The following is a 23,196-nucleotide window of genomic DNA, read 5'->3' as shown; positions in this document are numbered from 1 at the left end:
CGTATGTCCTGAGTTATAAAACCCACGGTCCGGAAGGAGAAGGCAGTAACCGACCTGGATGAGAAAAACCAAGTGGTACGGCATTTCCCCTCTCGTGACGCCCATAAAAGGAATCGAAGAAATCCTCAACTGTGAGAGGGGGGTGGTGGGAAGGGCTGGTGACCTCATAATCACCTGGGGCCACTGTGAGGGATCCCTGTCCCCACCTTCACCTGCAGGGCGGCGTCCGTCTCCCGGACCGGACCGGACCGGACCGCGGTGTGTGGGTTGTGTCTTCTCTGCCGGCAACCTGGAGAGGGGATTCCAAAGGACACCGGGGTTTAGGGACCGTCACTTAGGTGCTCTCTCCTGAGGCTGCGGTCTCTAAGCCAGCTGAGGTGACCGCCGGGTTCGGGTGGGGGTGGGGACGGCCAGCCCTGAGGAGGGCGAGAGGGTGGGGGCCTCTGGCCCGGGCGCCCGGGGTCCAGTTGTTCCGACCTCCGCCAGGCGTGCCAGCTGCTCTACTGCTGCTAAACCCGAGCTCCCTGCTGGCCTAGAGGGTCCAGATACAGGACGCAGGCACCGAGCCTGCTGCCAGGCACTGATGGGGGTGGGGAAAGCAGGGAGCCCCCGGGGAGAGGTTGTTACCAGCCTGGAGGTCTCTTTCCCTGCCCTGGGGCAGGTGCTTTGTTCCCCGCCTCCCTCCCGCTGCGGTGCCCTGGGCTGTTACCTTGGAGACCAGCTAACACTCGCCCTGCAGGACAAGCTTCACTACCGAGTGAGTGGCTTTCGGGGGAAGGGGACGCCTGGATCAGGAAAGGCGGAGTCCTGCCGTGATGATCGGGGTCCCTTTCCCCGGGGACGGAGACATGCAGGTGTGAGGGTGAGCGTCGTCGCGGGGCCGACGGAGGTGGGGAGAGCCAGGCTGGGGGGACCCCGAGCTCCGGATGCAGAGGGAGCCTTGGGGAGCCCGGGTCTCAGGTGGTGCGTCCTCCACGCCGGGCGCTGCGCCAGGTGCTGGGGGGCACAGCGGCAGACAAGGAGTGGGGCTCCTCCGGAGAAGGACCAGACGACGTGTGTGGAACGGGGAGGGGGCGGGGTGGAAATGGCAGAACACGATTTTCTCACTGGGACTTGGGGGGGGGGGCAGTGAACGGGGTCAGGAGAGACTTCCTGAATTGTTTTTAGCAAATAGAAAGGTCGAAGGACATTTCTAAACATAGGTCCGACTTGCCTGGCGGGCGGTGGCGCTGTGGAGAGAGCATCGTCCTGGGACGCTGAGGTCCCGGGTCTGACACCCCGAGTCGCGGGCTTGCGCGAGGAATCAACAGGGTTCCAGGGTCTCTGGCTGGAACCCGAAGGTCTCTGGCTGGAGCCCGAAGGTCGCTGGCTTGAGCGAGGGGTCACTGGCTCAGCTGGAACCCCCCCCCCCAGGGTCAAGGCACATGTGAGAAAACAATCAGTGAACAACTAAGATGCCGCAACTCCGTGTTTCCCTGAAAAGAAGACAGCGTCTTATATTAATTTTTGCTCCGAAAGACGCATCAGATCTGATTTTCAGGGGAAGTCTTATTTTGGGGGAAACGGTACGAGTTAATGCTTCTCATCTCTCTCCGTTCCTCCCTCTCTCTCTCTCTCTCTCTTAGTAAAAAAAAAAATTAAAACTAAAATAAATAAAAGTAGGTCCAACTTGAGGAAAGAAAGGCATGAAATAACAAGTATGGGTGAGCGTGGCCAGGGACGCAGGAGGATGAGAGATGAGGTGAAGAGGTAAGCAGGGAGCATCCCGACGTAACGATAAGCCCGGCAAAGAAGGTTCCACGTGACTGTCCGTGGCCCCGAGGACCCGTGGCTGGGTCTGAACACGCAGCAGGAAGAACAGCTACGCGGACCGGAAAAATCATTCCGGCCGCAGGATGTCAAACGGATTGGACGGGGGCCAGACGGGAGGTTGTTTGGCAGCTGAAAGATGCAGACACTGGCACGGCATTCTCCCGGACGGTTAGGGGAGTCTGAGTGAGGTCCAGCTGTGAGCAGAACCGGAAATCAGCTGAAGAGCATCTTGCATCCACTCATCAGGGCTGCCTCTCTCCCTAACCCAGGACCAAGCTGCCTGTTCCCGCCTGTGACCACTCCCCCAGGGTGAGAGGTGACCCACCCTTGACAAAACTCCCGATTTGTCCTGAGTACTTGTCCTGAGTACGTTTACTCCACAAATATTCGGAGTGGGGGGGAGGGAGCTACTATGTTCTAGGTCAGTGTTCCCCAACCTTTTTTTGGGCCACGGACCGGTTTAATATCAGAAAATATTTTCACGGACTGGCCTTTAGGGTGGGACGGATAAATGTATCACGTGACCGAGACAAGCGTCAAGAGTGAGTCTTAGACGGATGTCACAGAGGGAATCTGGTCATTTTTAAAAAAATAAAACATCGTTCAGACTGAAATATAAATAAAACAGAAATAATGTAAGTTATTTACTCTTTCTCTGCGGACCGGTACCAAATGGCCCACGGACCGGTACCGGTCCGCGGCCCGGGGGTTGGGGACCACTGTTCTAGGTACTGCTTTAGTAAGGTGACCAACTCTTTTATAATGAAAAGGGGGACAAAAAGAAATGGAAGAAAAACAGTATCGGAAATAAAAGAAACATTGTATTCATGGCAACAATGATACACTGTAATATGATCAATGCATCATAAAAACATTTGTAATACTTTATATCGTCATTATGCTTATATGCCTATTAATTTTTAATAATAACTGTAAGAAAAAAGTGCTCCTTTAGATACAAATACGTCACATCACACGCAATGGATCGACTCTGCATCCACCGAATACGGACATTGACAGACGAGTCTTCCGATATCGAAATGAGGACGTGCAGGAGGACCCTTTTCCAGGGAGGACGGAACTTACAAAATAAGGACTGTTTTCCCTGAAGGAGGGCGATCGGTCACCTTAGTTTGCGGCAAAAGTATTAGTGCAGCGGGCAGAGCTAAGTTCCCGGCCCCTTGGTCGTCTTTCCAGTGGGGGCCCCGGGGCAGGAGGGAGAGGAGACAACATTGGATGGTGGAATGTGCTAGAAGAAAAGAAAGCCCGGTGGAGGGGCTACTGTGTCGGATGAGGTGCTCTGAGGAGTCCTCCCCAGTGAGGTTTTTATTTGCACGAAGGTTTCCCTTCCCCTCCACCCCCTGACCCTGGGCCAGCGCTCTCGGACACCCTGTAGGCACACCCTAAAAGTGTTCACGGTTGGAGGATCGCTCGGGTATAGACTCGGAAGTGCTTGACGAGGCCGCCCTTGCGAACGCCAGCACGCCACACTCGGGCCGTGGACTCCGTCGTGGACAGAGGCCCCTCTGCGACCCCGGTCTTGTGGGGTCCTCTCGGCGACGACCCCGGTCCTGTGGGGTCCTCTCGGCGATGACCCCGGTCCTGTGGGGTCCTCTTGGCAACCACGACGGGCTGGAAGCGGGCAGGGCTGGAAGCGCCCCCTCTCCCGGGCGTCGTGCCGACGGGGGAACAAGCAGCAGGCCCAGCGCGCGCACCCCGAGCACGCGGCCTCGTTCCACAGCCCTCCTCCTGGGCCCCCACGCCGGTCACGCCCGCCTCCTCGGAATCCGTCCCTGGAAAGCCACCGGACACCCCACGGGCGTCCTGTCCGGGTTCCGGAGCTCTTCCTCTGGGTCTCCTGCAGCGTCCCTGCCCCTGAGTCTCCCTGCAAAGCACGCCCGAGCAGAGCCGGTTTCGGTTGGTTTGGTTTGAAGAGACATTGCCACATGATGCTCCCCAAAAAGAACAAAGCAGCCTCCAAATAAAGGATGAAAGACCCCCCAAAAAAGAGACCAGCACGTCGCCACCCCACCGCTGGGCTCTGTGCGATGATGTAGCGGTGGGCCCGCCCGCGCACCCAGGCCGCCTCGCCCGCTGGGGTCTCGCACCCGCCGTGTCTTGCCAAAGTCCCACCTTATTGCGGCGTTTTTCTCTTCCCCTCCTCCTCACGCTCGCTGTGGTCACTTGCTTTGTCCTCTCTGCCCCGTGTAGCCTTCACTAGACTCTCAACCTGGCCGCCTCCTCCTCGTCCTGCCGGAGGGAGGTCTGTGCCCGCAGGAGCCTCCGCTGACCACCTTCCCGACGCAGAGGGAGGCTGTTCCTGACCCTTCTCTGTTGTGTCACCCGGTCTGGTTCCTTCGTGGGCACTTTTCCACGATTTGTAATGAGTCTCTCTGAACTTTTCCCTCGATCCCTCACCCACCCCCCTTCCAGAATCAAGCTCTGTGAAGGACAGAGGACCGTGGCTAGCTAGCTCAGTGGTTCTCAGCTGGGTGACTGTGCTCCCAGGAGACATCCGGCCGTGTCTGAGAGATATTTTGGGGTTGTCACAAGTTGGGGAACAGGAGGGTTGCTGACATCCCATAGGCAGAGTCCGTGGACGCTGATGACCATTCCCAAATGCACGAGGCGACCTCGCAGCAAAGAAGCATGTGGTTCTAAACGTCAAAAGGGCCGAGACTGAGAAGCCCTTGTTCCCCGGTTCATTAGTCCACCCTCAGCACCTCGCTCACGGCCCGACACCTTTGTGCCAGGTGCTGGGTCTGTCGGACGAATTCAAGGAGAGGTGAGCTGAAGAGAGACACTCCCTCGGGGGCGGTCGCTATGCTACGCTTACCCTTCTCTTTCCCGGTGTTCTTTCCCTCCCTAGGAAAATGAGCGTTGAGTGTCTTTATCACGGCTACGCCATCGAGTCACTTCCACGGTCAAGATCATACATCTCTGGAAAAATCACAGGTGAGCATCGTTTCTGGTTTTGCAAACGAAAACAACACCAACAACACTCACCTTTTGCTCTTGGGAGTTGAGGAGAAATCCCTGCTGCCTCCAGGGACCAACCAGAACAAGAGAATGAAATTCCTCATGAACCCAGAGTCTACGGGGTCTCGACAGAGACCCTCCCCTGTGACCGGAAATAAAATGTTTCCAGAGGCACGGGCCTCGTGGGACCAATGTCCGGTGCTGGGGCAACTGATCAAATCACTTTGTTTTACAGCATGAAGAGCATCACGGACGGAGATCCAAAGAAGCCGTTGAACCGGAAGGATGTCAGTGGACTTGGCCAAAATCCAGCTAGCGGACTGCTGGTTACGCACGTTAACCAGACGCAGGACTTACTGGTAAAAAAAAAAAAAAAAAAAAAAAAAAAAAAATCCTTGGTGCTTTAACTGAGACCCAGCGCTTACACACAGGAATGAGGGAGTGCGGAATGTGTCTACCGTCTACCTCTGGGCATCTCTTCTCTTCACACGGGATGATGCCCGGGCTGAAGCGGTCATCTCTAACCCCCTGCCTTTAGAAACAACTGAAGAATGTCCATGCTGTTTATGGAAAATTTGTAGTTCTCTTGGGCATATCATGAGATTCTCTGGAGCATGCCAAGAAGACTCTGTCCAGGTTTTCAAAACCTGACGTCTAAGGGAGTGAATTCTAAATATCCCCTTCTTGAGATTAGGTTTTCTTTTAGGATTCCCTAAAATCTTTCTTTTAGATTCCCCAACACCTAGATCTAAAAGTTGGTTTTCGTGAATTGGGATTAGAGGAAGAGAGTTATGGCGGAAGAATTAACCTCGGGAATAACCAGGATTCTGGTTTTAGACGAACTCAATGTGTGAGCCATCTTCCCCAGATGGTGACTGGATTGTCTGGAACTCAGAATTTTTTCTTTTTTTTCCTCTTTTATTCAGTGAGAGGAGGAGAGGCAGAGAGACAGACTCCGCATGCACCCTGACCAGGATCCACCCGGCAAGCCCACTAAGGGGGAGATGCTCTGCCCATCTGGGGCCATTGCTCTGTTGCTCAGCAATGGAGCCATTTTTTAGCGCCTGAGGCAGGAGCCATGGAGCCATCCTCAGTGCCCGGGGCCAACTCTCTCAAACCAACTGAGCCATGGCTGCAGGAGGAGGAGGAGAGAGAGAGAAAGGGGAGGAGTGGAGAAGCAGATGAGTGCTTCTCCTGTGTGCCCTGACTGGGAATCAAACCTGGGGCATCCGCACACCAGGCTGGTGCTCTACCACTGAGCCAACTGGCCAGGGCCTAGAATTCTTCACACCATAGAAATGACTGTCACCAGGAGTAGCCAGGTACAAGCCTGCCTGTAACCCCATCTATCTAATCTACCCCAGAGTTTTGAATATCACACTTGTGAAATGCTAATCTGTCCAAAACAATACCATTTTAATGCCGGCAATGAAACAACCAGGAAAATAGTCATGTCTTACTTTTCTCAAGTGTGGGCATTTACGGGAAAAGCAAGTGTCACTAAAAGGCAATGAGGAACTGCCGATCGAGTCTTGAGATTCTGAAGGGTTCTTTCAGTGACTTCAGATGTGGACGCTATGTCTTGATTTCATCTAATTTCCTATAAATGATATAAGGTTCAGGATCTGCTTCTGATGGGGTGCGTGTTCCCTGTCGTATAAAAAGTGTTTTATTGGACCCGCGTTTAGAGAAGCCTAGGCTTCTGCAGGAAGACCTATTCGGAGTTGAAAATAGAAGGTTCACAGATTCCCGATGTCCTATCTCTGTCTGTCCCACTGAGGAAAAAAATTCTAGTCTTGTCTTCAGTCAGCCCCCTATAAAGAATAAAGCCCAGCCTGACCGGGCGGTGGCGCAGTGGATAGAGCATCCGACTGGGATGCGGAGGAATCCAGGTTGAAAACACTGAGGTCGCTGGCTTGAGCACAGGATCGCTGGCTTGGGTGTAGGATCATAGACATGACCCCATGGTCACTGACTTGAGCCCTCTGGGCCTCAACTGGGCAAGCCCAGGGTTTCGAACCTGTGACCTCCACATTCCAGGTCCTCGACATTTCATCCACTGCACCACCCACCCTAGGCCAGGCTTTCCTCTCAGTTCTGAATGAAGGTGGTCACAGCGGGGTGCCCATTCAAAGACAGCAGACTGCAGTCGCAAGCATGATGTGAGCGATTCTCTCCGGGTTTGAATCCCAGCTCCACCAGGTCACTGGCTTGAGCAAGGGGTCACTCGCTCTGCTGTAGCTCCCCAGTCAAGGCACATATGAGAAAGCAATCAATGAAAACTAAGGTGCTGCAATGAAAAACTGATGATTGATGCTTCTCATCTCTCTCCATTCCTGTCTGTCTGTCCCTGTTTGTCCCTCTCTCTGTCTCTGTCAAAAAAAAAAAAAAAAAAAAAATGGAGCCCCATACTCTGCACACAGTTTAGCTCATATGAAGGCTCAGTCCATCCAGGCGCTGCCCGGAGCCTGCCCTGGGGAGACTGCCCAGCGGCCAGCCCACGCAGCAGGGAGCAAAGGGGGCTCCCCTGTTTCCCTCAGCAGGACAGCAGCGAGGACGGACGGACAGAAAGGGTAGAATAAGGGGTCCCATCTCTGTGAAACGCGCGGTGTAGAGTCCTTTAAACCCAACCAATCAGCTTCTTTGAAATTTCCTGGGCTGTGTTGGTTCCGCCCATTCATGGACCAATCAGATTCTGCTTCCAGGCTTAGGGTTTGGTGTGAGTTGGTTTTACCCTGGGGGGTGGGGCGTGGGGGTGGTTGGACACACCTGTTCTTGTCCGAACAGGCTCAGGTCTAAGGGCTCCAGGGCGCAGTGGACTCTGAGGGCAGGTGGGCCCAGGACGACTTGGGCCTTCTAGCAAATGAAGCTAATTGGAATGTTGCAGTTTCTCACGCAGCGGGCTTTTCCAGTTTTATAAAAACATCACGTCTGATTCCCCGTGGCTGGCTTTCCCGGTGAATAGCTCGCTGCCTGCTCACAGTGACAGACACACGTGGCTTCCCAGGCGCACGGGGACCAGTGCTCCGTTCCTCAGCCTGCAGTCGGGGCCTCCCAGGAAGCCTCCTGAGAAAGAGGGGGCCGGGGTGCCCCAGGGCCGGGGTCCTCCTCGTCTCCACGGAGAAGCGCACCCTTCAGAGTGCAGTCACGGGGCCCTCCCGTCCAAATCCAACAATGCCCCTGATTGTGAATCTTCCAACACGCATGCGACCACGTCCGTGTCCCCCACAAACGTGATGGCGTCGTGTCCAAGGCGAGGACAAGGGAAGAGAGGGGAACTAGGCTCCACCCACCGGGAGACGGGGAGTCCCGAGGGGCGCAGGTGCCACCTAGTGTTCGTCGGGAGGGTGGCCGCCTTCTCCTGAGTGCCGGACGTTAAGCAAAAAGTTACTTTCTCAGTCCCGTTTTATTCTCAAAACCTTTTTTTTTTGTTTTTACAGAGACAGAGTCAGAGAGAGGGATAGAGAGGGACGGACAGACAGACAGGAATGGAGAGAGATGAGAAGCATCAATCATCAGTTTTTCGTTGCGACACCTTAGTTGTTCATTGATTGCTTTCTCATATGTGCCTTGACCGCGGGCCTTCAGCAGACCTAGTGACCCCTTGCTGGAGCCAGCGACCTTGGGTCCAAGCTGGTGAGCTTTTGCTCAAACCAGATGAGCCCGCGCTCAAGCTGGGGACCTCAGGGTCTCAAACCTGGGTCCTCCGCATCCTAGTCCGACGCTCTATCCACTGCGCCACCGCCCGGTCAGGCTCAAAACGTTTTTAAGGTTTTGTTGTACTGATGTCGAACAGAGAGAGGAGAGGAGAGGAGAGGGGCGGGGGAGGGGGCAAGAAGAATCCACACACCGCTGCTTCACTCTAGTTGTGCGTTGATTGCTTGTCCTCTGGGCCTTGACCGGGCAAGATCGGGGTTTAGAACCCGCTACCTCAGCGTTCCAGGTCCTCGAAACTTCATCCACTGTGCCACCCCAGGCCAGGCCTCCCTCTCAGTTCTGAATGAAGGTGGTCACGGCGGGGTGCCCATTCAAAGACAGCAGACTGCGGTTGCCAGCACGATGTGAGCGATTCTCTCCGGGTTCGAATCCCAGCTCCACCAGGTCCTCGCTGTGTAGCTTTGGTCACATGACCTAAATTCTCCCTGCCTGCCTTTCCCGGTCAGTGGAACGGTCTTCCTCTGACCCTGTCACCTGCCGCTCCTGTGTCCAGCTCCGTCCCGTCTTCTGTGAGTCGGTCAACAAACGTTTATGGGGGGGGAGCAACTGATAGCGGAGCAGGACTCGCCCCCTTGAAACGGCACAGAGAAGGCGAGGGAGGAAAGGCACAGAGACACCCCCGGTGAGAGGAGTCCGCCACTGTCCCCTGGGCTTGGCAGGGACTCAGATGCTTGCCGGGGACTCAGGAGCTGCCAGGATGAGTCTGGCGCTGCCCACCAGGCGTGCCAGGTGACTGCTTTGCCGGCCGAGGTGACTTTGTCTCTGGTTGGTCCCGAGCTGGGAACGGGACAGGAGAAATAGGAAAGCGGCCGTCGCTGACCAGGGCCTGACCCTCGAGGCCAGCTGCTGCCGACGTGGTGGGCGGGTCCGAGTGCTGTGGTCCCGCGTGGTCGGGCTGCTTTTGGGGCAGCAGCTGTGTCGGGCTCGCGGGCGGGTTTGGCGGCTGCAAGCGCGTTGCCTGATGAGCGCGTGAGCCGTGGCCACACCGTGTGTGTGTGTGTGTGTGTGTGTGTGTGTGTGTGTGTGTGTGTGTGTGTGTGTGTGGTCTGCGGGAGGCTCAGGTGCTTGCCCTCGGGGTCGATTCTCCCTGATCGCTCTCGGGCCACTGCGCAAAGCGGGGTCCCCTTCGTGTGTTCACTCGCCGGTCTCTGCGAGCCTCCAATCGACAGATGGCCGGACGCTTTCCGGCTCCACGGCCCCTCTGCCGTCGGCTCAAGTCCAGTGAGAACCTCCGTGGCCTCGGCCACCAGACTTACCCTGTTGTATGTCTGCAGACTGGGCCTTGTACAGGGCAGGCCGTGGGGAGTGAGCCCTGAACGAGTGACGCCCCAGCCGCGTCTTAGGGGGGAGGTGACAGATGGCAGCCGGCCCGGGGCTCGGGCCTCCGCAGGCGTCTGTCTGTTCCTTCAGCGAGCAGGGCGAGATCTCCAACGCTCTGCTGCCCGGGAGACCTGCCGAGGGGGCGGCCCTGGGGCACCCGTGTGGAGGAAAGAACAGACCCTCGGGCACCCTCCCTCGGCCTCGCCCTGTCCGCGGTGTCCTGCTTGATTCTGGCTTCTGTCCCACAGCGGCTGCAGGCAGACGAGACCCAGCCTTCCGCGAGGGCTGACCCCCAGGACTGGCTTTCCGCTCACAGTTTAAAGTCTGAGAAACTCACCCTGGCTGACCTGATCGGCCAGGGCACCGCCATGCTGTAAGTCTGAAGGCCCCCCAGGCCCCCCCCAAGTCTGCCAGGACTCCCCCGCCCCCCTCCCTGCCCCCCCACCCCCACCCCTGGTCTGCCAGGACTCCCCCGCCCCCCTCCCCACCCTCCCCGCCCCCCCAGCCCCCACCCCGGTCTGCCAGGACTCCCCCGCCCCCCTCCCCGCTCCCCCCACCCCCACCCCCGGTCTGCCAGGACTCCCCCCGCCCCCTTCCCCCCCCACCCCGGTCTTCCAGGACTCCCCCGCCCCCCTCCCCACCCCCTTCCCGCCCCCCCACCCCCCACCCCCGGTCTGCCCCAGGACTCCCCCCGCCCCCCTCCCCGCCCCACCAGCCGACAGACCCCTCCTTAATGGCTTTCCTTCTTCAGGGAGGAGGGCGGCCAGGCTGTGGAGAAGATGCATTTCCCAGCCCGGATCCTCCAGCGGTTTGAATCAAAGCTCTCTGAGTAAGTGTCCCTCGGTGTCCTGCCGGCCACCCCCCCCCACCCCCCCAGAGCTCACGGATGGCCTCCTTGCTGTGGCGGCAAAAGCCACTCTGTACAGACGACCAGTCTCTGTGGGGCTTTGGGCAAACGTCTTCCCGCCTCTAGCCCGATTTCCTTTCCTCTCAGATGAAGAGGTTGGACCGTATCGGTGTTTTACCGCCTTTTAAAAATCGATGCTCCCTGTGGAGAAACACGTAAAACCTCACAACCTCAGCTGATGCGTCGTGGTGAAGAGTGACCACTTCCAGTGACCAGTGGGTTGGCTGCATGCTTTTGTAAAGGTCTGTCGAGACAGGCAGGCTGCCGGCGCCCACACCAGATTCTGGCAGCACATGCAGGCGCCCCATCCTGGTTCTGCAGTCCGCGGCCCGTGCTCAGTGTTTCCTGGGGTTTTCCTACAACGTGGTCACAATAATTCATAGCTAACCTTTAATAATGTGTCAGGAACTCTGCTCTCCTCAGAACAACCTGAAATACTATATGACTCTAAAGTCAATGAAAAGTCAATTGCTAAATTCATCAAAACATTTTGACTAGAACTTTTATAGCTTTTTTTCTTTTTTCTTTTTCTCTTTTGTGAGCGAGAGACCAAGAGAGACAGACAGTGAGATGAGAAGTATCAGCTCATAGTTGTGGCACCTTAGCTGTTCACTGAAGGCTCCTGATATGTGCCTTGACTGGGGGGCTCCAGCTGAGCCAGTGGACCCCTGGCTCAAGCCAGCGACCTTGGGCTTCAAGCCAGTGACCATGGGGTCATGTCTGTGATCCCACATTCAAGCTGGTGACCCCACGCTCAAGCTGGTGACCTCGGGGTTTCGAACCTGGGCCCCCAGCGTCCCGGGTTGATGTTCAGTTCACTGTGCCACCATTGGTCAGGTTTATAGCAATTTTTATTGGGTTGGAAGTTTTCAACAGGCTTTAAAGCAGGGGTCCCCAAACTACGGCCCACGGGCCTCATGTGGCCCCCTGAGGCCATTTATCCGGCCCCCACGGCACTTCCAGAAGGGGCACCTCTTTCATTGGTGGTCAGTGAGAGGAGCATAGTTCCCATTGAAATACTGGTCAGTTTGTTGATTTAAATTTACTTGTTCTTTATTTTAAATATTGTATTTGTTCCCATTTTTTTTTTTTACTTTAAAATAAGATATGTGCAGTGTGCATAGGGATTTGTTCATAGTTTTTTTATAGTCCAGCCCTCCAACAGTCTGAAGGACAGTGAACTGGCCCCCTGTGTAAAAAGTTTGGGGACCCCTGCTTTAAAGCATTCTGCAATATCTTGGTTGATTGGTTTTAATTGCTAATTCAACATGTTAAGGAATGTTGAAGTGTATTAGGTTAATGAGTCATTTGACAAGTTGATTTTCAAGGGACTGCCTTTCAGTGCATTGATTTAAAACAGGTTGACTCACGCTAGAGTCCCATCGTTATCTTCCTATTGGAGACGATAAAACTGGGGCTCAGAGAGGTTGCCTCAGCCGTCCGAGGTCACACAGCTAGGACATGGCAGGGCTGGATCCTCCGGACCAGCGGGTCTCGTGATGAAGTTGGCACTCTCAGCCCCACCCGTACTCCTGTGTGCCTGAGCGCTATGCCCCGCCCATGGCCTCGGAGACCCCCATCCAAGGGTCTTCCTGACCCCCCTCTGGGCCCCCAGGTCCCTCAGCCCTCCATGAGGGGAGATCAGCCAAATCCCCAGGGCTGAGCCTCGAGCACCTGTTACACGCTGGTCTCCCAACAGCCACTGGAGTGTTTTGCTAATTATTTTTTGGAAACAAAGGTTTTTCATTTTTTGTTTTTTTTGCTCATTCATCCACTGAGAAAGTGCACAGGTGTGTCTCTGATCACCTCCAGGTGGTGGGACCCCTCCCCCGAGTTCACAGACTTGGGAGGGGCAGGAGTGCCATTCCTCATGAGAGCAACCCCACCCTGCCAGAGCCCACACTCGTCCCCTGGCCAGCTGAGTGACCAATGGACCGTGGTGCTCCCGTGTCCCCAGGAGCAGTGGCCAACGGAGCTCCCTCCCACAGCTCCCCTCTGCCCCCCGCCCGGGCAGACGGTGCCCTCAGCTCCCTCAGCTGCCTCGCACCTGACCTTCCCCCGCACCTTAGACACATTAAATAAGCCCACCCACGCTTTCCTGCCACGTGCGCGGCTGCTGCCCAGCGAGGAAGCAGACCTCCAGGCGACCGGTCTTTCTGGTGTTTCTCGACAGAGCTATTGAACTCTATCGGCAGAGACTTCAGTGGCTCACGGAAAACAGCAAAAAGGTAACAGACCTGAATTTCCTTCCTTGCCGCTTTCCCCGCACGCCCCTAGGAGCTGCTAGAACCCCCTCCTGCAGAGGACAGACCTCTCCAGCTTCAGTGGGCTTCAGCAAAAAAAAAAAAAAAAAAAAAAAAAAATTTCTTGACCTACATACCTGCGTGGAGCGCCAGACACAGCTGTGCCCAGGGGCTCGGACGCTGTCCTGTCTTTGTCTCTGGATTCTGCTCTCCTGGGGTTGGTTGTCTTCTCTGGAAGCCTGTTCCCAGGCTTGGGATGATGGTCCTCAGCAGCTGTTCTAAGCTCACCTGTTCCCACCTAGAGCGACAAGCCGATAGGGACCTCCCCTCCCCTCCGCTCCCCTCCCCTCCCCTCCCCCTCCGCTCTCTCCCCTCACTTCACCTTTCTTGGTACATCCTTCCCAGGCCTTCGGATTGACTCACTGGGATAAACACACAGTGGCCAAGTGGATGAGCTATAATATATACTAACTCCCTGGGACTAGAGCTAGTGCTCATTCCTGGGGGTGGAGGAAGACTGGAGGGGGTCACCCCCTACCCCCCAAACCTCGTGCACTGAGACAGGGAGACGGAGGGCCATACCTAGAAAGCCAGAGGTTCCTGGGCAGGCGAGAGCCGACACCCTTCCCCCCACCCCCCTTTCACCACGGACCCTGAAAGAGCTTTACAGGACTAAAGGGGTGACCCTCTGCCCCCACCTCCTCCTGAAAGTTGGACTAAATGTCTTCCTCAGACCCGGAGGGGAGAAGGGTGACTATGGGCCGATGAATCCTTGACGTTCTCTCTTTCTCATTTGCTTTAGCCTGTTTTCCTCCAACAGAGGCCCTTTGCTTTCACCTGGGGCGTTTGCTGGAGACATCTTGGTGGTTGCGACTGGGGAGGGAGGTTTCCAGGGATGTGGGGGACTAGCCCGCGGGCACGAGCACCGGCTGGCTCCTTACGGAGGAGGGTTATCTGGCCACCGGGTGCGGAGGCTGACAAAGCCACCAATAGACGCAGAAGAGGCTGCAGGCCGAGCACCCCCCCCCCCCCCGCCCTCCCCACCAAGGCTTCTCAAACACTGTGGTGCAGCCCGATGCAAGGCGGGGCCGACCCTGCAGGGAGGGGTAGTTCCCAGGGGGCCCAGTATTTGTCTTCAGGATGGGCAGGGGCTGGTCTGGCCGGGGAGATTGAGGACTAGGATGCGGTGTCCTACAAGGACCGATGGGCAAGGCAGGGTTTCGGCTTGTTTCCCGCTGTGTCCTACGCTACTCAGAGCTCCAGAGAGTTGAGAACCTAGACTTAACCAGTTGGATTCCGGCAAGAGCAGGGTTGTCGGTCACCTTGACAGAGGTGGCTTTGGAGGACTTGGGAGGGAGGGGACAGCCTCACCTGAGTGGGTCACAGAGAAATGGGTGGTGCCGTGATAAACTATTTGTTTATTTATTTATTTTTTCTGAAGTTGGAAACAGGGAGGCAGTCAGACAGACTCCCGCATGCGCCCGACTGGGATCCACCCGGCATACCCACCAGGGGGCGATGCTCTGCCATCTGGGGCATCGCTCAGCCGCAATCAGAGCCATTCTAGCGCCTGAGGCAGAGGCCAAGGAGCCATCCTCAGCGCCTGGGCCATCTTTGCTCCAATGGAGCCTCGGCTGCGGGAGGGGAAGAGAGAGACAGAGAGGAAGGAGAGGGGGAGGGGTGGAGAAGCAGATGGGTGCTTCTCCTGTGTGCCCTGGCCAGGAATCGAACCTGGGACTCCTGCACGCCAGGCCGACGCTCTACCACTGAGCCAACCGGCCAGGGCCGTGATAAACTATTTAATCGGTTATTATCATTAAGTTAGAGCCAGGTTCACTAGGTACTTCACGGCATAAAATGAAAGTCATCAGGAGTCCCCTGAGCCGGCAAATATGCTCAGAGAAGTTAAATGACAGGGACTAGAACTCTCGTGGTGGAGACGTGTGGCCAGCTAAGTCGGGGTCCTTGCTTTTGGTGGGGGCCCCCCCGAACAAACCTGCTTGGAGGGGGGCAGGTGCTTCACAGCCGTTGCCAAATGGTCACGGCGGGCGGGCGACGTGGAGTCCACGCTGGAGTCTCAGGCGACTTATCTCTGGTCAGGCCACTCGCCACGCCACTGAGTGACATGATCACACTTCTAACATAAGTCACAGGTGGGCTTGATAATCAGGGGCAGACGGAGTTCTCAGAGAAGAGAGTGAACCCGTCACCCCTCGGCCATCAGGCCTTCCCTCGTGGGCTCTTCCGTAAGAGAGTCAGTCCCATCGTTTCACACGTGGTATCGGCACAACGCCAGGACGAACGGAGTTATCTCACCGAAGGGGGGGAGCTGGTCACCCCTACGTCACTCGTAGTTTCCTTCTTCACGTTTCAGGTTCATTTGGTTTTATGTTGACTAGAGCAGGAGGTAAAGAAGGGCTGTTAAAATGGGCAGCAGAGAACCGGGAGTCCTCCAGGGGTTCGTCCCGTGGGAGGTGGGTCATTCCGTAGCCTGTCCCCGTGGGAGTCGCACAACAGAGAGGGGGGACCCGGGAGGAGGGGAGGAGGGGCGGTGACAGGAGCAACGTCCCGTCTGACAGGAAAGGATCTGGTCGTGCTAGCCGGAAGGTTGGCCGGGGGGCGTTGAGGGTGAGCCCTGGGTCCGCTGCACCCTGAGAAAGGCCACGTGTGTGGGCACAGCGGGCAGGCGGGCTGGCAGATTCTGTTGGAAAGATTTTTTAAAAAGCAAACAAACCCTTCAGGTTTTTTCTGTTTTCTCGGTGACATTGGAGGCAGAAATCGCCACCAGAGGAACGCAGAGAGGGGAGGCTGGAGGCGGGCGTGAGAGGTGTCCGGTGCTCTGCTCCGTGAGCAGGGAAGTGAATTCAACAGGAAGCCCCCCGGTGTCTCACGAAGCAGGACTCTGGGCAGAAGAGCATGAAATGGGACCGAGGGCCCCTAGAGCAGTGATTTTCAACCTTCTTTGAGCCGCGGCACATTTTTTACATTTACAAAATCCTGGGGCACACCACCTACCAAAATGACACAAAATGACACTCTGTTAGAATTTATTTAAATTTTAAATAAATTAATTTATTAAAAAAAAGTTAAATAAAAAAGGATAACCTCCTCATATATACAGTCCCATGTAACATCCCTCATATATACAGTCCCACGTAACATCCCCTTATAAATATAATGCCGCGTAATATATACAGTCCCTCATATACAGTCCCATGAAACCTCATATATACAGTCCCGCTAATAGATACTGGAGCTTTCATCAAGGTTGTGGGTTGAAATCAATTTGGCAAATACTCTCTCTATATAGAGACTGGACAAAATCAATTTTAGAAAATGTTGGGTACTTGTGTAACATCATAAGTCCTCAGAGCATCTCTACTGTCAGATTGAGAAGTTTGCTTTCTAGGAAAGGATTCTGATAAATACTAGAGTTCTCCCTGAGGTTGTGGGTTCAAATCCCATGGTCATCTGGGTGTAGGAGTCTTGGTTCTGTCTGTTTTGATGGTGTATATAGAGATTTGAGCTCTTTAAGAAGACGACCCTTCAGGAGGCCATATACAATATAGATAACATTGTTTTATTTGTATATCTCCCTCTGCGGGGGCCTCTTTTAAAAAGAAAAAGGTCAAATATCTATATACACCATCAGGATAGACATAACCAGCTGAGGCTGAGGCTTCATCTAGTGGTGGCAACATTTACCTCCAGTCCTGACCAGGATTAGAAATCGGGACCATGGGGAGGAGTAGCAGCTTCAACTACTGGGCGTGGCCACACAATGACAAGTGCGCGGCAGCCTGAGCGGGACCTTCCTGGGTGTGGATGAGAGGCAGCCTACTATTGGTTCATCGCTAGTGGTCGGGATGAATCCTAGAAGGTGATTGGTCAGTGAGCGTTCCCTGTGCCTCCACTCTTCCTGTCGCTGATAGCTGGAGGGATTGTGAGGGGAATGTTTATGTTTCGATGGAGGCGGCTAGAGGCGGGCCGGGCCGGATAAATAGCCTCCGTAGTTTGGGGACCCATGTTTAATTTCCCCACGGCACACTGGTTGAAAAACACTGCCCTAGAGAACGGTCAAGTTCACAGGAATGAAAACCCCAGCCCACAACGCAGCTGCACCTGGGTGGGTAGTTACCGTATTTCTCCATGTATAAGACTCTCCATGAGCCTGACCAGGCAGTGGGCAGTGGATAGAGCGTCGGACTGGGATGTGGAGGACCCAGGTTCAAAACCCCAAGGTCACCAGCTTGAGCCCAAGGTCACTGGCTTGAGCAAGGGGTCACTCGGTTTGCTGTAGCCCCCAGTCAAGGCACATATGAGAAAGCAATCAATGAACAACTAAGATGTCGCAACGAAAAACTTATGATTGCCTGACCTGTGGTGGCGCAGTGGATAAAGCGTCGACCTGGAAATGCTGAGGTCGCCAGTTTGAATCCCTGGGCTTGCCTGGTCAAGACACATATGGGAGTTGATGCTTCCAGCTCCTCTCCCCTTCTCTCTCTCTCTCTCTCTCTCTCTCTCTCTCTCCTCTCTCTCTCTCTCTGTCTCTCCCTCTCCTCTCTAAAATGAATAAATAAAAAAATAAAAAATACAGAAAAGCATATTTAAAAAAAAAAAAAGAAAAACTTATGATTGATGCTTCTCATCTTTCTCCCTTCCTGTCTGTCTGTCCCTATCTATCCCTCTCTCTGTCTCTGTCACACACACACACACACACACACACACACAACACACAACACACTCCCATGAATAAGACACACCTTAATTTTGGGTCCAAAATTTGAAAAAAGACAAGCACATACACAAAAAAGCAGGAAACGCAAGTAAAAATCTACAACAGTGAGCGCAAAAACAAGAGCAAAAAAGTGGGAAATGAAAGTTTTTAAAAAAATCGACAACCACTGTGTAAGACGCACCCAGTTTTTAGACCCCAAATTTTTCGAAAAGGTTTGCGTCTTCTACCTGGGGAGACATGGTATGTGCAGCGCCCCCCCCCCCACATGGACCAGGGAGATGGATGGGGACGGTGGTTAGGAGCCTCACGAGAAACTCACAGAGGTGCCCGGCAGCTGGCCAGCTGAGCATCTCTGCCTTTGATTGGCCGAGAAGGAGAAACATCCATGAGGATGTAGAGAAAGGAAACTAGATAGCGGATGTGGTGAGACCTCGCATCTTATCTCCCACGAAGGATGCTTTTCCTGCGGGCTCCCAATGTTCTGTCATGAACGTGTACGACTTCCTAAGAGGAGGCAGTAAATACCACTAAAAAAACAACCCCAAAACAAAAACCACCCCACAGAACTTGTGAGACTAGCCTGCCACAGAGCGGAAGCGGTCGCCAGGACCTGGGTTCCGCTCTCTCTCTGTCACCGGGGTCTTCCTTCCGCGGCCCCTCTGAGGTGGGGGGTGGGGGCGGCTCCCCGAGTCCCATCACGGGGCAGGAAGCTTCGGAGTCGACAGTGCAGAGCCGTGTGCTCATCCTGGGGACCTTTGGGTTTCAGGTGTTTGGCCTCATCCGGGGGTCCAGAGTGGGCCTCCTCATTGGCGCGTCCGCCGTCCATGGCCCCGGGAAAGAAGAATTTCAGAAGGACCTCATGGTAAGCCGCTGGGAGCGGTCTCTCCACGGGAGCCCGTCCACCTTGCTGCCCGGAAATCACGGTGGTGGTGGCCTAGCTCTGGCTTCCCGGCCTGGGCCCTCCTGCCCTCAGCATGTCCGGAGCAGAGCGGCCACACGCCCTGGGCGCAGACCTCGGCCACCTCGCCCACTTCTTGGGCTCTGCAACCTCAGTCCCTCATCCCTCTGTGCCTTAGTTACCTCCTCTGTGAAATGGGGGTGAGCACAGTGACCCCTCACAGGGCCCAGGCAGGACTTCCTATACAAGCTCAGTGCTCCACACAAAGTCTGTGAAATGGGGGTGAGCACAGTGACCCCTCATGGGGCTGCTGGAGTCAGGCAGGACTTCCTATACAAGCTTAGTGCTCCACACAAAGTCTGTGAAATGGGGGTGAGCACAGTGGCCCCTCACGGGGCTGCCGGAGTCAGGCAGGACTTCCTATACAAGCTTAGTGCTCCGTACAGTCTGGCCCAGGAAAGACCTCCGTGGTCTCCGTAAAGCGATGTTTTGGAGGACTGCTGTTATGGGGACCCCGAGAGCTTTTAGGGGCCCTTTTGCTGCAGTAACCAGTTTGAAGACACTTTTTTAAGGCTCCACATGGACCCATTGTCCAGGTTTATATCTGTTCCTGGTCTCAGCAGGTGTCAGGGGACAGGGGTCCATGCAGGTTTACCTTCATGACATGTCCTCAGGGCTGAGCTTCCAAAGATCCCCCCCGGGGGGCTGGTCTAATATTAGCCAACACCACGCTTCCGTGGGTGGCATGCAGGCGGAAGTCCTGGGTGAGAGAAGAGGGAAGAGGCATCTTGCTGTTGGCTATTCACCAGCCACAGTGTAAGAACATGGAGCAGGCTGGCCTCGTGCCCATTGCTCCACCCCCAACTCACACGCCTCCGGAGAGAGACCACTGTCCCCGAGGTCTGGCCTCCCTGTCTGGGGGCCGCAGCTAAGGGTTCAACCATCGCGCGCCCAGGTGGGTAGCCAGCATGCACACCCCACCCGCACTTCTGACCCAGGCGTGCGGCGGCCCTGGGGGGCTGTTTCATAATAGAACGGCGGTCTGCAGCCTGCGAGGTCACAGTTCACCCACAGGCTGACGCCCGTGCCCTGTCCTCGCCCCACGGGACCATGGGGGCAGGCTGGGGTCGGCGGCCACAGCGCTCATCCCACATCCCCAGGGGGTGGGAAGTGACGGTCAGTGTAGGGGTCACTAAGCGGAGCCTCAAGTGACCCTGCCTCAGCACTGCTCACACCCCAGCCCAGAGGGACCGGCCGCAGTGTGACAGGTAAAGCCCAGCTGCACGCAGCCCCGTGGCTCTCTGGGAGCCAGCGGTGCCTTCCTGTGACTGGAGTAGGACCAGGACGTGGCAGGTCTGTGCCAGCACAGGCTTGAAGTAGGCAGGCTCTTCTGTGGTGTCAGCGAGAAAGAATTTCTGGGACATCCAGGAGTTGTGGGTTATTATTTTTTTTCTTTTACAGAGACAGGGAGAGAGTCAGAGAGAGGGGATAAATAGGGACAGACAGACAGGAATGGAGAGAGATGAGAAGCATCAATCATCAGTTTTTCATTGCGACACCTTAGTTGTTCATTGACTGCTTTCTCCTATGTGCCTTGACCGTGGGGCTACAGCAGACCAAGTAACCCCCTTGCTCGAGCCAGTGACCTTGGGTCCAAGCTGGTGAACTTTTTGCTCAAACCAGATGAGCCCGAGCTCAAGCTGGCGACCTTGGGGTCTTGAACCTGGGTCCTCTGCATCCCAGTCTGACATTCTATCCACTGCGCCACCACCTGGTCAGGTGACATCCAGGAGTTTTAAGCAATAGCGGCAAGATTTATTGGAGCAAAAGAGTGACGGTGTCCTCTTGGGGAGGCAGAGAGTGGGCAGGCTCTGGTGGCAGCTGCGTGGACTTGGTCCTCTGCCGCTGCTCACTGCACCTGGTGGCACGTCTCCTGAGGAGTTTAGGAGACAAGAAGGCAGAAAGTCCACTTGAAGAGGACATTCGAACCATGTGCTCCACGGAGGGCACGAGCTGGGTTCTTTGTCCAGCTTCCAGATGTTTCCCTGGGTTCAGGAAAAGGGCAGCCTTCTATCAGACTACCCAGTCTCTTTCCTGGCTTTTCCCGGGCGGTGCTAGTGCCCGCCCCCTGTCCAATCCCTTTCCTGGATCCTCCCAGGGCTGTGCTAGTGCCCGCCCCCTGTCCAATCCCTTTCCTGGATCCTCCCAGGGTGGTGCTAGTGCCCGCCCCCTGTCCAATCCCTTCCCTGGCTTTTCCCGGGTGTTGCTAGTGCCCGCCCCCTGTCCAATCCCTTCCCTGGATTTTTTTTTGAGGCGCGGGCCCTGCTCCAATCCGATCCTTTCCCCAGATTTTCCCAGGCTAGGCTCCTCCCCTGTGTGATCACCCCCCTATCCAATCCCTTCCCTGGATTTTTTTTTGAGGCGCTGGCCCTGCTCCAATCCGATCCTTTCCCCAGATTTTCCCAGGCTAGGCTCCTCCCCTGTGTGATCACCCTTTGGGCTCCTATGGTCCATGGAGTCAGTGAAAGGAATTCCTCCTCACCCTTTGCCTCCTGCCCCGTCCGCTAGTCTGGTGGACGGACGGACGCTGGTTATCCCCGGCAGGAGCGGTGGTAAAACTGTCCTTTCTCGCCCAGTCAGCGCGGGGAGGTGTGTGTCCAGATCTGGTTACTCCTCCCTGGGGTGACCGGGACGCTGCTGTTCCCTGAGTCAGGCTTCCCCGGAGGGCTGGCTCTCTTCTCATTTGTTCACGACCCCCTCCCTCCTCTGACTTTCCTGTCCACCAGAGCCTCGTCCACGAGCAGCTGAGCCACAAGGAGAAGCTGTATGTCCTGTCCTTCGGTGCCACCACCAGCACGCTCTGGCCAGACCCCGTGGACGTCAGCTCCTCCAGGTGAGTGACCACCCAGCCCTGGCCAGGGTGGTCCACCGGTCATTGTCCTCCCCGACAATGAATGTCTTTATTGAGTGATTCAAGACCCCCGATCGGATAAGGAAATTCAAAAAAAAAAAAAACCAACAAAAAACAAAAAACCATTCACGAAAGCAGAGGCACCACCAGCCGCTAACTTTTAGGAGAAAGGGGTTTTGCCCTCACAAGCGATCCACCAAATGAAAGGCGAGGCGGGGCCCTGGCCGGTTGGCTCAGCGGTAGAGCGTCGGCCTAGCGTGCGGAGGACCCGGGTTCGATTCCCGGCCAGGGCACACAGGAGAAGCGCCCATTTGCTTCTCCACCCCTCCGCCGCGCCTTCCTCTCTGTCTCTCTCTTCCCCTCCCGCAGCCAAGGCTCCATTGGAGCAAAGATGGCCCGGGCGCTGGGGATGGCTCCTTGGCCTCTGCCCCAGGCGCTAGAGTGGCTCTGGTCGCGGCAGAGCGACGCCCCAGAGGGGCAGAGCATCGCCCCCTGGTGGGTAGAGCTTCGCCCCTGGTGGGCGTGCTGGGTGGATCCCGGTCGGGGCGCATGCGGGAGTCTGTTTGACTGTCTCTCCCTGTTTCCAGCTTCAGAAAAATGAAAAAAAAAAAAAAAAAAAAAAAAAAGGCGAGGCACCTTTCAGTTTTACCCAGCAAACTAGTGGATACTTTTATTGTTATGAAAAGAATAGGGGAGCTGGGCAGGGGGCTGGGTAAGGAGTGTAGAGGAATTGAGCAAAAAAAAAAGGACAAAGAAGTAAGTTCAAAGAAAATAACAGGAAAATAACACAGGCTAACCTTCAAAAATCCAAACAGTATGAAGGGATAAATAATAGTAACAAATGAACCTATGTCTCCCAAGTCCTCCTCTCTCCTCCCAGTAACAGTTTCTTCTTTCTACCCCCACAGGCAGCCTGTCACATATCTATTTATCTTTATTTATTTATTTATTTATTTTATTCAGTGAGAGGAGGTGGAGACAGAGAGACAGACTCCTGCATGCATCCTGACCCGGATCCACCTGGCAAGCCCACTAGGGGGCAATGCTCTGCCCATCCAATGCTCTGCCCAATGGAGCAATGGAGTGTTGCTCCATTGCTCAGCAACCAAGCTCTTCTTAGCACCTGAGGCAGAGGCCATGGAGCCATCCTCAGCACCCAGGGCCAACTCACTCCAATGGAGGGGAAGAGAGAGGGAGGGAGGGAGGGAGAGAGAGAGAGAGAGAGAAGTGAGAGGGGGAGGGGTGGAGAAGTAGATGGATGATTCTCCTGTGTGCCCTGACTAGGAATCAAACTCAGGACATCCACACACCGAGCCAATGCTCCACCACTGAGCCAACTGGCCAGGGCCTACCCTCTTTTATTTAAACATAAGGGGGAGCCTATCACCCTGGCCAGCAACTGGCCTTGCCCCTAACTTTGAATATCCTGCGCACAGGTCTGCCTCATTCTCGCCGATGGCTGCAGAGTATTCCGCTGCACAGACACACCACACTACTTATACCACTGTGTCGAAATTTCTTTTCCATGAAAGGAATATCCTTGCCCCCCCCCCACCATGTGTTAAGTACCACACTAGGCACTTTGTATGAACTATCTTAATTCATATTTGTAGCCCCCACACACGGAATAGCATTATTATCCCCAGTTTGCAAATGAAGAGACCAAAACTC

At 55.4% G+C, this 23,196-nt stretch overlaps 1 protein-coding gene across 1 annotated transcript in view; it reads left to right on the top strand.

The window, feature by feature from the left end:
* The first annotated feature begins 727 nt into the window (after positions 1-727).
* The window catches only part of LOC136404363 (von Willebrand factor A domain-containing protein 3A-like), a 34,706-nt gene continuing 12,237 nt past the window's right edge, over positions 728-23,196 (top strand). The window contains exons 1-8 of the mRNA XM_066383680.1: positions 728-862; positions 4,682-4,767; positions 5,027-5,150; positions 10,077-10,201; positions 10,580-10,657; positions 12,909-12,963; positions 18,483-18,578; positions 21,401-21,507. Coding sequence (XP_066239777.1) covers positions 5,028-5,150; positions 10,077-10,201; positions 10,580-10,657; positions 12,909-12,963; positions 18,483-18,578; positions 21,401-21,507 — 584 coding nt within the window. The 5' untranslated portion in view covers positions 728-862; positions 4,682-4,767; position 5,027. The remainder of the gene's footprint in view (positions 863-4,681; positions 4,768-5,026; positions 5,151-10,076; positions 10,202-10,579; positions 10,658-12,908; positions 12,964-18,482; positions 18,579-21,400; positions 21,508-23,196) is intronic.

The sequence above is a fragment of the Saccopteryx leptura genome, chromosome 4 (assembly GCF_036850995.1).
Source record: "Saccopteryx leptura isolate mSacLep1 chromosome 4, mSacLep1_pri_phased_curated, whole genome shotgun sequence".
NCBI classification, from domain to species: domain Eukaryota; kingdom Metazoa; phylum Chordata; class Mammalia; order Chiroptera; family Emballonuridae; genus Saccopteryx; species Saccopteryx leptura.
Note: the sequence above shows the minus strand (reverse complement) of the source record. Positions and strands in the feature narration are given on the sequence as shown.